At 38.7% G+C, this 12,641-nt stretch overlaps 2 protein-coding genes across 23 annotated transcripts in view; one reads left to right on the top strand and one right to left on the bottom strand.

The window, feature by feature from the left end:
- LOC309641237 (uncharacterized protein) overlaps positions 1-12,641 on the bottom strand; it is a 487,119-nt gene that overhangs the window by 386,549 nt on the left and 87,929 nt on the right. The window lies entirely within an intron of this gene.
- Positions 1-12,641, top strand: part of PLEKHA5 (pleckstrin homology domain containing A5) — a 236,905-nt gene that overhangs the window by 178,375 nt on the left and 45,889 nt on the right. For 18 of the 22 annotated variants that reach the window (XM_082421056.1, XM_082421055.1, XM_082421059.1 and 15 more), the window contains one exon: positions 619-672. The exons of the other annotated variants lie outside the window; for them this stretch is intronic. In XM_082421056.1, the coding sequence (XP_082277182.1) occupies positions 619-672 (54 nt within the window). The remainder of the gene's footprint in view (positions 1-618; positions 673-12,641) is intronic. 22 annotated transcript variants of the gene reach the window in all.

Below are 12,641 nucleotides of genomic sequence, written 5' to 3'. Positions count from 1 at the left end.
GCCTTCCACCCACCCACTCACCCACCAACTTTTGGTTGCGAGGGAGGAAATGCATGCAGAATTCCGAATACTATTGTCATTCCTCAAACACTAACTTCCACCTCCGGTAAAACAGATATTGAAGAGTCCCGTCATTTCCCATAAAGTATTAAGTTGAGAAGTGATTAGCGTTTTAATAGTACTGCCTTTTAAATGTCAAAGATTAATTTCGTGTGTTCTTGATTTTTAAAATGAACACACGTAAACATTTCTCAAAGGGTTGAATAGCCTCTGGTTATATGAGAAACATCCAAAGAAGTAGTACCATATTGCAGAAAAGAATTAACATGTAAAGCTTCTAACCTTGAGTCTGCTAAAGCCATTTGAAGGATTTTTCTGCTTAATGTTTCAGCTTATATGCATGTCTACTTAATTTCTTACAAAACTAAGTGTAATTTATAATCATTGTATGCGTCATCTGTGCCGTTTACAGGGGAGCATGTGTGTGGAAGTCGTTGTGTGCTGTGGTATAATATAGGTTGTGACAAAGTACCTGTTTTCCCTGTTTCAAAATTGACCTTTTCATAAATTCCGCACCCTCTTTCTCTGTCCCTTTGTACCTTGATTGATGCCTACTAGAATGAAATCCTTTCACATCACCTTCAAAGGAACACCATATATTTGGATCATCAGGTGGGCCTTGAAGAATTTTTCTTACTTATCATACCTTATGTTTTAATGTTTTCAATGTAGTACAATTTTCGGACTACTCAGATATTTCAGTCATTTTGCGTTAATAGTGTGACTTTTACAAGTGGCAGACTAAGAGACCCCTCACCAGGGGAATTCAAGAATACCAGAATAAGCAGGTTAGAAAGGGCAGTTGTGGAGATGAGGTGGGATAACAAATGCCGGGTCTCCGGAAATCGAGAGCCTGGATTCTCTAGATTTCTTTTTTCTTATCCCAAGAATACTTGTACTTATTGGCTTGTACCAGCTTGGAGGTGACCTAATTAAAGAAACAGGCACCCAGCTGTGAATGCCTTGTTGAAGGCCAGGGGGAGGTGGGTGTGGTGCTGTCTGTATTCCCAAAGGGGAGGTTAAGGATGGGTGAAATGTGCGAGGAAGGTATTTTGTAATTGTTTGCCACCTACCCCCAGTGTTTGGTGTTTGCTAAGGTCAGTGTTAACAGTGGCCTGCAGTTGTTCGCGTTCTCTCAGTGGCAGTGAGCATGGTTGGTTAGGGTAAATGTTGAAAAGTGAGTGGAAGTTGACTCACTGACGCTCCTAAATGTTGGCGTTTATGAACTTCCCTGTTAATATTTAATTTTAATTTGATGAGGATGTTTTATGTGTTCTTAAACATAAAATTTCTTCTAGTGAATGCTTTCTTTGTGCATATAAATTAAGCTAGAATTTGCTTTAGCTTGTTTTCAAAACGTTCAAACTTGACTATTTTATCAAATGAAAGAGGTCATTGCGGAAAATGCTATAAGACAGTATTTACATATTTATATCTGCCCTGTTTGAAACAAAATAATAATGTACTGCTTTAAATTAGTTCTGTTTAAAGAGGGATTTTGCATTAGGATAACCCTTGAAAAGATGTTCAATCATTTTTCTTTTAATTTTTAAAAGAAATATGCTTTTGTTAATTTGTCATTTATTTTCCCACAAAATATTTTCATCATAGTTTTGCCTATTGGAATGCTTTAGAAATCAGCATTTCATGAATCCAAAGTCTAGTCTTCACTTCAGAGACTGGTGCTATTAAATTTAACCACAGTGTACATTATACAATCTAATAAAGACATGTTTGCCAACAAAATAGTAAGATAAGCCTTCCCTCAAAATTCCACACTGCCAGAAGGTTTCTAAGGTACATGGGGAATAACTTTCTTAAAAGCACCTCTGTCTATAAAGCTAGAGATCCTTCTGACAAACAATGGGATATTACAAAAATTAGGGTTAAAAACAACGATATGAATGTGACTCTGAAGTTATCTAGAATCTCTGGAAATAAACTTAGTGGTTTATTCATTTATTGTTAATTTACTGCTCACCTCAACAAATCAAAACTGGCATTGCAGACACAGAGAACTTGAGCAGCTCTTGGGAAAGGACAGGTAAATATGTCGAAAAGACCACCATTTGCTAAGATGCCTCTCCTCACCTCCCTTTCCCGGATTGAGCTGTTTCCTCCCTTGGCCTTAGTGGCCCAGATCCAGTTGAGGCTTCTGTGCCCGTCCTTTGCTCCCTTGGCAAGGTGACTTCTACAATCTCAACTTTTAGGCGACGCGCTAAGGAGTGCCTCTCTAGAAGGTGGAAAAGGCAAGGAAATGGGATCTCCCCTAGAGCCTCTGAAGGGAACATGGCCCTGCCCACACTTTGGTTTTGGCCCATTGAGATGATTTCAGACTTCTAGTCTCCAGAAGTATAAGAGAATAAACGTGTGTTGTCTTTTAATTAATTAATTAATTAATTAAAATAAAAATCTCAACTTTGTATCGATCCTCTCTGTTCTGTCAACATGTCAGCAGAGCTTTTCCAGTAACTCACCTTTTTCTTATATTAGATCCCAAAATAGTTATATTATTCCACTTTAAAAATTTTGTGATAATGAGAAGAATTGTAGAATTTGATTGTTTAAATGATGATTTGCATTGAAATAAGACTATTTCTGATGGCAAAAATTGGACATTTTTAGATAATAGACAGTGCATAAAAAACATGGTGAGGGCTTTGCCCAGAAACTCAGATATGCCTAAATGTGTACATCCTTAAGGTTTCCTAAAGAAAAATCTCTCTTTAAATAAATCGAAAAATTTTATGGTTTCAAATAATTGCATTTAATATAAATGAAATATTTACCTTTGAACTGTCCTGTATTTTACATCAGTAGTAAGGTTATTAAGTTATGTAGAAAGAATTCTTGGTAATTTTGAATTTTAATGAAATTTTTCACTCAGCTCAAACATTTCCAGCTTTTAATCTTGTTACTGCCAGTAGCCGATTCTAGGTGACCAGGTGTATTTTTATGGGCATTATTGGTTGCCTGGGTTTATAAACTGATTCGCGAGTTTTATGTAATTATAAATTTGAAAGTAGATTTTAAAACCTGAAAGTCAGAGGCTCTGGTCACATTTTATAGACTGTATATCATACCAAGAGAACATGTACTAATTGATACTCTTTCAACACTTATTCTGCTTGCTCAAATAAATCATCAGAATAACCTAAGGCCAATTTTTAATGGATTTAAATTCTCTTAATCCCTATCACTATTCATGAACAATAGAACCAAAGGGTAGTCTCTGAGTTACTTCAGAGGTAAATTCATCTCTGATATTATAACAAATAAAAAATAAAAATGCCTTGTCTGAAATGCTGAAGATTTACATATTATACAGTCAATCGAAAACTCTTGACTTCTGGTGCCATATCACCATCATGAGGACAAGTCATGTACTGAAGTGTTTTTAAAAATAACAAAAGCTATACTAATTATATGGTAGAATTTTCTTCTGCTTTTTGTTTTACTCTGAAGTACGCTATTACAGTTTGTTCATGTTTTTACCCAGTTAGTAGACTATTCAACGTCTACATTTCTTAAGATGAGCCTAGGTTTGTCATTTTTATGAATTTTAAGATAAAACCCCAAAGTATAATCTGTGAAAATAAAATAATCCTAACTGGGTACTTTATGAACCTCATCCAGGTTCTATTTCGAAAATGAATAAATACATAATATATCAGTAACTCATTTTCTTCTCATTTAGCTTAGTCATCACTGAACGTTAGAGAAGCTTTTGGGTAACGTTTAAGTGAAACTTGGAAATTTCATCCTGCAGTATACCTCTGGAATGGATTTGACATTGTCTCTTCCCTCGTTCATTCCTCTACTACCAGAATATAGGAGAGGGGGGAAAGGCCATAAGTGCAATCTTGCAGTGACCCTGTACTTGCCAGGAAGTTGGAGTAAATTCGAGATTATCAGCAGTTGTAAGGGCATCTCCTCCTGAAGAATGGAGTGTCCTCTTGCCGTTCTTTGATGGTGAGGGAAAAGAGACTGTCTTGATATATTTTCTTGTTTTCTCAGAACAGGGCAGATTGAGTATGAGTTTTAGAGCTATATGACCCTGCTGAACATGTATTTGATGACTAGGAGTTCCTAATATTTCGTGGAGCCACGTGCAAATCATCTGTTTGAAGCCGGCATAACAGGTCCCCATAGAAGCTGACTGTTATCAACCGCCTGCTGTTCAGCTGGGGCATATATATCCACTTCAGCAGGTCTAACATGGCGAGCAGGGACTTCATTTTCTTACTCTTGTCCCTTACGAGGATTTCCTCCGGTGTCTAGTTCTCGGCTCCTGTAGTCTGGACCAGGACTGGTTGTATTGAGCAAAGGAAAGAAGCTGGAATCCTAGAAACTAGAGCAGGAGCTGAGGAGAGGGAACTAGGCAAGGCCTCTGTGGATGAAGAGGTGGAGCAGGGGCTGGAGCTTCTTCGATCAGTCGTAAAGGGAGGATTAATAGGATTGGGGAGATTAGGCCATGTTCCCATCCCTTCATCCATCTTCTTCCCTCCATTTGTTTCTTTCTTCCTCACTTGCTTTTTCTTTCTCTTTCTGTTAGTGATTGAAGAGCAGTTATGAGGGAATTTCTGCCAGCTTTCCATGTAGGCCATGGTAAGAGAAAATGAGATGCTTAAGAACTGAGATGAAGAAATATGTAGGTAGGGATGGACAGAAGGATCTAGAGACTTGCAGCAGCCCTTCACAGGCCTTTTGCAAGCACGCTGCCCCCTGGTGGGTAATCTTGAGCATATTCCTCTCCCTCTTCCCTCCTCCTCCTCTCCTCCCCCCCTCCTCCTCCTCCTCCTCCCCCCTCCTCCCCCCTCCTCCCCCTCCTCCCCCTCCTCCCCCCCTCCTCCTCCTCCCCCCTCCTCCTCCCCCTCCTCCTCCTCCTCCCCCTCCTCCTCCCCCCTCCTCCCCCTCCTCCTCCCCCCTCCTCCCCCCCTCCTCCCCCCAGCCACCAGTATGATTAAACAGTCCAGTAGTCAGGCCTCCCCGTTACAGAAAACCTGATACAATAAATGGAGTTTGACTCCTACACTTGTGAGCTTTGCTTGTGCTGGTACTGCAGCAGACATTTTTTCATTTTTTTAAACATAAAATGGTAACATCGAATGTGCTTTCACAAATGGCCCTTAAAATTATGACATTCTGCCTTTACCCCTGTCCCTTCAAGCGTCACTGTAGTTAACTGCATCAGAAACAGCTGCATGAGAACGGGAAAGGAAGGGACATCCCTCAGTCAGTCACACCTGTGTTGGGGATTGCCAAAAGTTCTTTGTGAAAAGAATATGACTCTGCTACGGTAATTTTATGAAATTCATTTGCCCCTACCCAGCTGGAGCTGTCTTCCCCGCCCCCCTCAGCATGGAACATACCTAAGTCATTTCTGAATTTAGCATCAAATGGTATATTCTTTAACACCAGATGGCTAAAGGACCTTATCCTCAAATTTTCATGGAAAAGCTGGAAGTTTCTCATAACAAACCAGTTTGCCATAGTACAAGAAAAGGAAAAATACAGCTCAAGCATACCTGTGGTGTTCTTCTTGCATGAAAATGTTGAAGGTTAGCAAGTCAATAACTCAATCCTTCTTTTATCAGCACATTTTTTTATAGTATGAGCAAACGCTTGTGAGGAGGATGGGAGTCATTTTTGATCATACTAACCTCTAAAAGATCTTCAAGAGTAAGCTGAAGTTTCTGATTTGCAAAAGTTTTGTAGTAGCATTCAGGTTTTATAATGCAATTCTTTTATAAAGATTAATATTTTATGAGCCGTGCGCTAAAACTACTAGTGACTTCTGGAAGAAGTCTGATATTCTATTAATATTACTGGTTGCTGTGGACATTGCTCATCAGCATGCTTTCTGTATCCTTTCAAGAAACCACAATGTAAAAACAGGAACTCTGACCACTTTTAAACATACTTACGCCAAGGGAAATGCAAAAAGGAACAGTTAACTGGGTGTATGTAATTGGTACTGAAACCATTCAAGGTAAAAATCTCAGTACTTTCTTGCCTTTTGTTCTTTGTGTTCATGAAAGACAGCTTCCCTATAAGGGAAGAAATGCTAACAAGATGATTGAAAAGATTCTTGATGGCTTTCATTGTTGTCCATTCAGCAACCTCATTCTATTGAACTGTTAAGCAAGAGCCCATTTTCTCTAATATTTGAAGGGGTCCTAGAGCTTCTATTTTTAGGGATGACTGAGAGCTACAGGAGGTAATGTTTCTAGGGGATATAGAAAAGGCATTTGAAAAAAAGCAAACTAAGGAAACTGGAAAACTGAAAGAATATTATTTAACACTTACTAACCCAAACTAGTTACCTAGTATAGAATATCTGTATTTTCTTTTGCCGTGCTATTCAGAGCATTCCTCTCTCTCTCTCTCTCTCTCTCTCTCTCACACACACACACACACACACACACACACACACCATTCCTCCTTTTTTCTCTTTCTGTCTCTCCTTTCCTCTGCATATTTGATCATAGAAGTGGGAGAGGGAGATGACACTGAGAAAATTCTTAATCAGGACATGACATCATAATGGCAGAATATAAATAAATGGACAGTGGGTAGATTAGAATTTAGAAAGTGGAAAGATTTAATACACATGTGTCAGTACTCTGATCTCTCGGCCTATCGGATGCTTACCCATCATTATCATGGTTCTCCTGTTTCTTACCAGTGATTCACCTGGCCCTTCTTGATAACTGTTTTCACCCCTCTCAACCCTAACTGGGGAAGTGCCCTGTTTCTTGGTGTTCTCTCATCTGAACATTCATCTACTCATTATTTTACTAGTTGTCTCTTTGTTACTTTTCATCTCTAGCCCCTGGGTTTCTCCCAGAAAGCAGAGCCTGTGATGTGGGCTTCCTTGATGTGGGCTTGTTTGCAGGAAGTTTACTTTAGGAAGTGATTCCAAGGTACAGGAGTACAGAGAGTTAGACTCTATATACTATCAACTGCCATAGGCAACTGGGGCCTCATCTGATACTTGTTGACAAACAAATAGAAACCCAGCTGAACTAGAGAAGAGTACTCACTCCCGTCTTCCACTGACCAAGGGTTGTCCCTTGAGACTAACTCTCTAGCACACTGAGGTTATGCATACATGAGCACCCAGTGGGTTCCCATACACCCAGGAAGACCTGAAACCGAAGATGTGGAGAGGGGCACAAAAGGCATCTAAAACACCTCTCTCTGCAGTTTCTGTTACGTAGTTATAGTTGCTCACGGAGATCTCCATTTGGAAGTTCTGCCTTCAGTACATCTCCAGCGTGTCCAAAATTAAGGTTGTTATCTGATCCCTCAATTCCCTGACCAAAAAACTGAAAGCAGAAGTGGTTCAAAATATTGGTCACCTTTAACCCCATTGATGTAACAGATATTTATTGAACACATCATCCTTGGGGGAGAGATTGATGGACTTTGAGAAGGATTAGGACCTTTCTTTAGCTGTTTGCTTAGACCTAGAACATAAAGTGGGAAAAGAGGAAAGTCTCCTCCAGCTGTGGCTCGGACAGCCTCTCACAGCCTGGTGGATGAAAAGAAAAACAACCGGCAGGCTACCTGGAAGGACCCCCAATGTGATGGTCCTTGGTACCCTGCCTGCTGTTCCACCACTCTGAGTGTGGAGATTCTACAAATTTATGAAAATGGCAGAATCAAGTCATCCAGCCTCCTGGAGTTGTATTACGTTCTCCTAATATTTCATGTGCCCAACACCAACTCATGTTAAAGCTAACAATACCTTGAAACTGGAGTTAAAAGTACTTTCAAAAAACACTTTTACTGAAAACAGGAAAATCATGGAATTCTATAGAACCATCCGAACAGATTTTACTTTAGCTGATACATAATATCTGCATGGTGTTTAGTCAGGATCATAGAAGCCACCAAAACACCTTCCACCTACTAGCTCCTTGTTACCATTTAGTCAACAAATCCTGGCAGTACTCAAAGCGCCTGCCACATTGTCTTTCAACTAACTCAGGAAACTTAAAACTCCTGGTTGCCTACAAAATAAAGTCTCTTTTTCGTTTGTCACTCAAGCCCTCATTTCATCACCACCACCCCCTACCAACCTGTGAAACACTTCCTCCCCCATAAACCCTTTTCTCCAGCCAGCACCTCATCGTTTCTCAGATACTACAGAAGCACCCCCATTCTCTACAATGTGCACCTGCCCAGCGTCTGTCCATCCTAATAGCTTAAGTATCACTTCACAGTTTTCAAAGTGCTGTTATATACCGTGTCCCATCTGCTTCTAATACTTGCCTCTGCAGCACGTGGCCAGTTACTTTTATCCCCAGTCACGTTGAATGACTTGTCCAAAATCACAAAGCTAGGATGAATACCTTGTATTAATGAATTTTCTTTCTTTTTTTTTTTTAAAAATCTATTCTTCCTTCAAAATCAGGAGTTGTTCTTGTACTTATAGAATAGTTCTATTTCAGGTTGCTGATCTTTGTTACCTGAAGAATATCAGCTCTTGGTTATGTAACTGGCTATTCTTCTATCTAACAAGATAGGAAAATGAAAACAAAATTTCCCCACCCCTCCTAAAATGCATAATACTTACACAGTTCCACAGTTTATTTACAAAAGCAGATATTTTTATAAGCCAATTATTGCGACTTTTGTTTGCTTCTGTCTTATTTTAATGTATTTTTTCAGAAAGTTCATTCAGCTGAGATTTATGGAGCTCAGTGTCAGGCAGGATGTTAGAGCTTGCAAAGTAGAATTGTAAATGATTTTCAAAGCTCAGGAAGGAAATAAAGTTGAGCATAAATGCCAAAGTCATTTCTGGGATCAACCTAAGGATGTGATTATGTAGTTAAAACATAAGCTGATAAATCTTTGAATTAATGGTACGAATTCTGCTACTCAGTGCCAATTTTAACTCAGTAAGAATACAATTGCTATTAATAAAACCCAGATCCTGTACCTAAAAGATATTTTACTTTTGATTTAAAGCTCAAATATATTTTTCTAGTAGATTTACCCATTGGCCAGAACAAATACTTTTTTTTTAGCTAACAGAGATGTAAGATTTTCACTTTGGGAATGTCTTGTCCCTTTAAAATAGTATTGTTTTATGGTATCGTTTTACAAAATGCTTGCAAAGAAGAGAAATATATGACCGTTTCAAACACAGTATTTATTTATTTCCACAACAAAGCATTTGTACAAAATGGATTTTGAGCTTTTTTAATATTTTCAGTTGCCTGTGGATGCCAGGAATAAAGATGGTAGCATCAGATAATACATTACTTAAAGTTAAAGGAGCAATTGTTTAAAAAAAAAAAAGTCATTAATCAAGGAAAACAGATTTAAACCACTGAAGTAAACATCAGATCTATAAAATGTATCCCGTAGCCAAAAGGATTTTAATTTTTTAAAAAATTCTTGAGACTCGTAGGTGAAAAAGGATGAAACTCACGGTAAATAAATTATATATGTAAATTATTTGGAAAGACATTAGCCTAGACCTTAAAAGTTTACTTCAAAATATACCACAGGTATATACCTCAAAATGGTGGCTTAAAAAATTCAGCAATTTAAATAAGTTTGTGTGTAGAGATTCCCCTCCTTTTGTTCTGCTGGATTTAGGGGTATTTTCATATTTCTCAATAAATGGACCTTATTCCTGAAGCCAGTACTTACAGCGTCAGTCAGTCTAGAAATGCTCTTTTTTTTTTTCCTTCTTTTCTTTTAAGGAAATGTCAGATACATTTGACTTCTGTGTTAGTGTCGCAGTTTGTTTTTTCTTTTTCTTTCTTTGTTTTTAATCCGTCTTTCTCCCTTGAAGAAAAAGAGGATATGTTGTATGGTCCAGCTACATCATTTAAAGTACCATTGATGTTTCTGAATACATATAATAGTAATACTTTCCCAGAGTTTTACCTTTAGAAACCATATATAGCATAGAAGAGCTTGTTCTGATTGCTTTAAAATTGCCAAAGAAATAGACCTCCATACTTTGCCCCATCGGCTATAAAGAGACTTATTTACATTCTTCTATTTAAAAAGTCACTTCAGATTTTCCTGCTTCCTGTTAAACAATGCCTGGTTTCTATAGGTAGTCATACCCTTCAATCTCAGGTTCTCGGACTTTCAGAAGTGCCAGGAGTGAGAGTGGAAGGCATTTACATTGTCAGTATCCAAATGGCCTGTTTACAAAGGCCCCTGCATTCCTCAGCTTCACCCTGGGCATGTCAAATTCTTCAGCCTTTTATTTTTGCCACACATCTTAAAAGTTTATTGATCTAGACACAGGAGGACATTCTTGAGAGATGGATTCTTCAGTGATGAGGCTATCAGGGTTTTTGGCTATTGTTAAGACAGATTCCCAACTTAAAAATTCTTTTTCTAAGATGTCTTTAAGAACTCAGGAAAAATCCATTTTCCATTTAAATGGAAAATGACAGCACAGAAATGGGTTATCAGTGAAGGACAAAAGCTCTGTAGGGTGGATAGAAATCATTCAGACTTCTTGCCCCCGCCCCCAAAAGAGGGAGGAAGCTCAGACTCGCAGAATTCAGACTCGAGGAATCTCGTTTACTAGACAGAGCTTGAGCAGATGTTTTCCCTTACGGGAATGAGATCCAAATCTAGGGGGAAATTATACTTAACTTTACTGGTCTAGAATTTCTAGACTTACAATCCAGTATAATAGCCACTAGCCATATGTGGCTACTTAAGTTAGTTACACTTTTATAAAAATAAGATTCATTTTCTCCGTCACACTGGCCACATTTCAGGGGCTGAGGAGTCATTGGTGTGGCATGTTGGACGACACTAACGGAGAGCATTTCCATCATCATAGGAAGTTCTATTGGACAGTGCTATTCTAGATGAATCATTATGTAAACTTTTCAAAGAGCAGTTAAGGGACTTCCCTGGCAGTCCAGTGGTTAGGGCTCTGCGCTTCCACTGCAGGAGGCTCGGGTTTGATCCCTGGTCGGGGAGCTAGGATCCCGCATGCCGCGTGGCCAAACAAATAAATGGCAATTAAGCCACTACTTAACCACTTCTTATACCTAAAGGGCGGTTGGGAAATTAATCTTCCCAAGGATAAATTATATGAAAGATTGTCCTGGCTTTGCTCACTGCTAGTCTTTCTCCTTCCCGCCCCTCCCCCTAAAAATTATTCTGGAGCATTTATCTCATGACTTACAATATCCTGTTCCTTCTGCATTCCTAGCTGGTCCAATTTCTGTAGAGATAGAGACCTTGAAACGGATATTAGAAGTTGCTAGGATAATAGAACAACTGGCAACTGGAAATTGGATTCGTAATGATACCCCGGCCCCCCACCCTGTGATTCTGCTGAGTCCACTAATATTATTAATAAGGAGATTCAGTTGCTTTTTTAAAGGGGTTAAGTTTCTTAATGCTGTATTTCATACAAAGACAAGACTATTTTAGTCTACATGCAATATACTTGTGTTTAGATCATTAGTTTGAAATTTTTCATCTTTTGATAGTTGCACGGGTATCCTGACCAACATTTAGTACCAACTCATCAAGACCTTGAAGAATTCCTTAATGGTGATGGTTGAATTGGTCCTCAATGACTTAAATTAGTGCCAGGGTAGGACCATTGTTCTCAAGCCTGATTTCCTGTCAGACCTACCAACGGATCTTTAGAAAGACAAAAACAAAGTACAATTCTCAAGGCTGTCTGCCCCCCAGCCCCCAGTGAGAATTGCCAGAGCCCACTCAACCCTGCCTGTTTTGAAAACTCCACAGGTGATTTATTTTTTCTCCTCAGTCAGGTTTGAGAACTACTGAGATAAATAATGACAAGGAACGCCAAAGAAAGAAGAGATGTCTGGGGTGTTTTTGAAACATAAAACACTATCTTAGTGCTTTCTAACCTTTTTCCTATATGGCCCACATAGAAAAGTGACAGTAGATGTGCTCACCTTGACAGAAACTTGAGGCCGTGCTGTTGGGAGCATGTTAGGCCCTCCGAGGACTGAGGTGGTCCCCAACTCCAGACACCTGGAACCCTTTCCCAGCCCGCAGGTGTCAGTTGGGAAGTTCCTACCAAGATCCTACCAACTATGGTGCAGTTGCATAGAATTGTGTTGAATAAGTTTTTTGGTGATGGGTTTTTAAATCAAGATATTTCTAACAGTAACATCAAAGGATGCTCTGTATTCATACTAGCCCAACGTACCTCAAACCTCAGAAAGAGGCTAGAGTTAAGTATCTCATTTTCTAGGTGGTTTTTGTAAACATTTGGACTTACAAATTTCAAGTAAAAATATGTGTTTTTGTTGTAAACAGAAATATATTGGCATTGCCTAAGTGTATTTCCAAGATATTTCCACTTAGGTTTTCTTATTTATTGCTGAAGTTAATTATGAAAATAGTGTCATCCCCAATTCATACATTCTCATTTTTATTATTATAAAATAGTGGACCTTTTATAATAGCTTTATAATTTAGCAATTAATTGGAAACTAAACCTGTATTACCGTTTAGTTCAAAGAAGGAATTAAAGCAGGAAGCAAAGCATTTAACTCATTTTCAAGTAAATTATTAAACATCCCCCAAGTACTAATTAG

The sequence above is a fragment of the Balaenoptera physalus genome (genome assembly GCF_965194825.1).
Source record: "Balaenoptera physalus genome assembly, chromosome: 13".
Classification (NCBI taxonomy): domain Eukaryota; kingdom Metazoa; phylum Chordata; class Mammalia; order Artiodactyla; family Balaenopteridae; genus Balaenoptera; species Balaenoptera physalus.
This window is presented reverse-complemented; position numbering and strand designations above follow the sequence as displayed.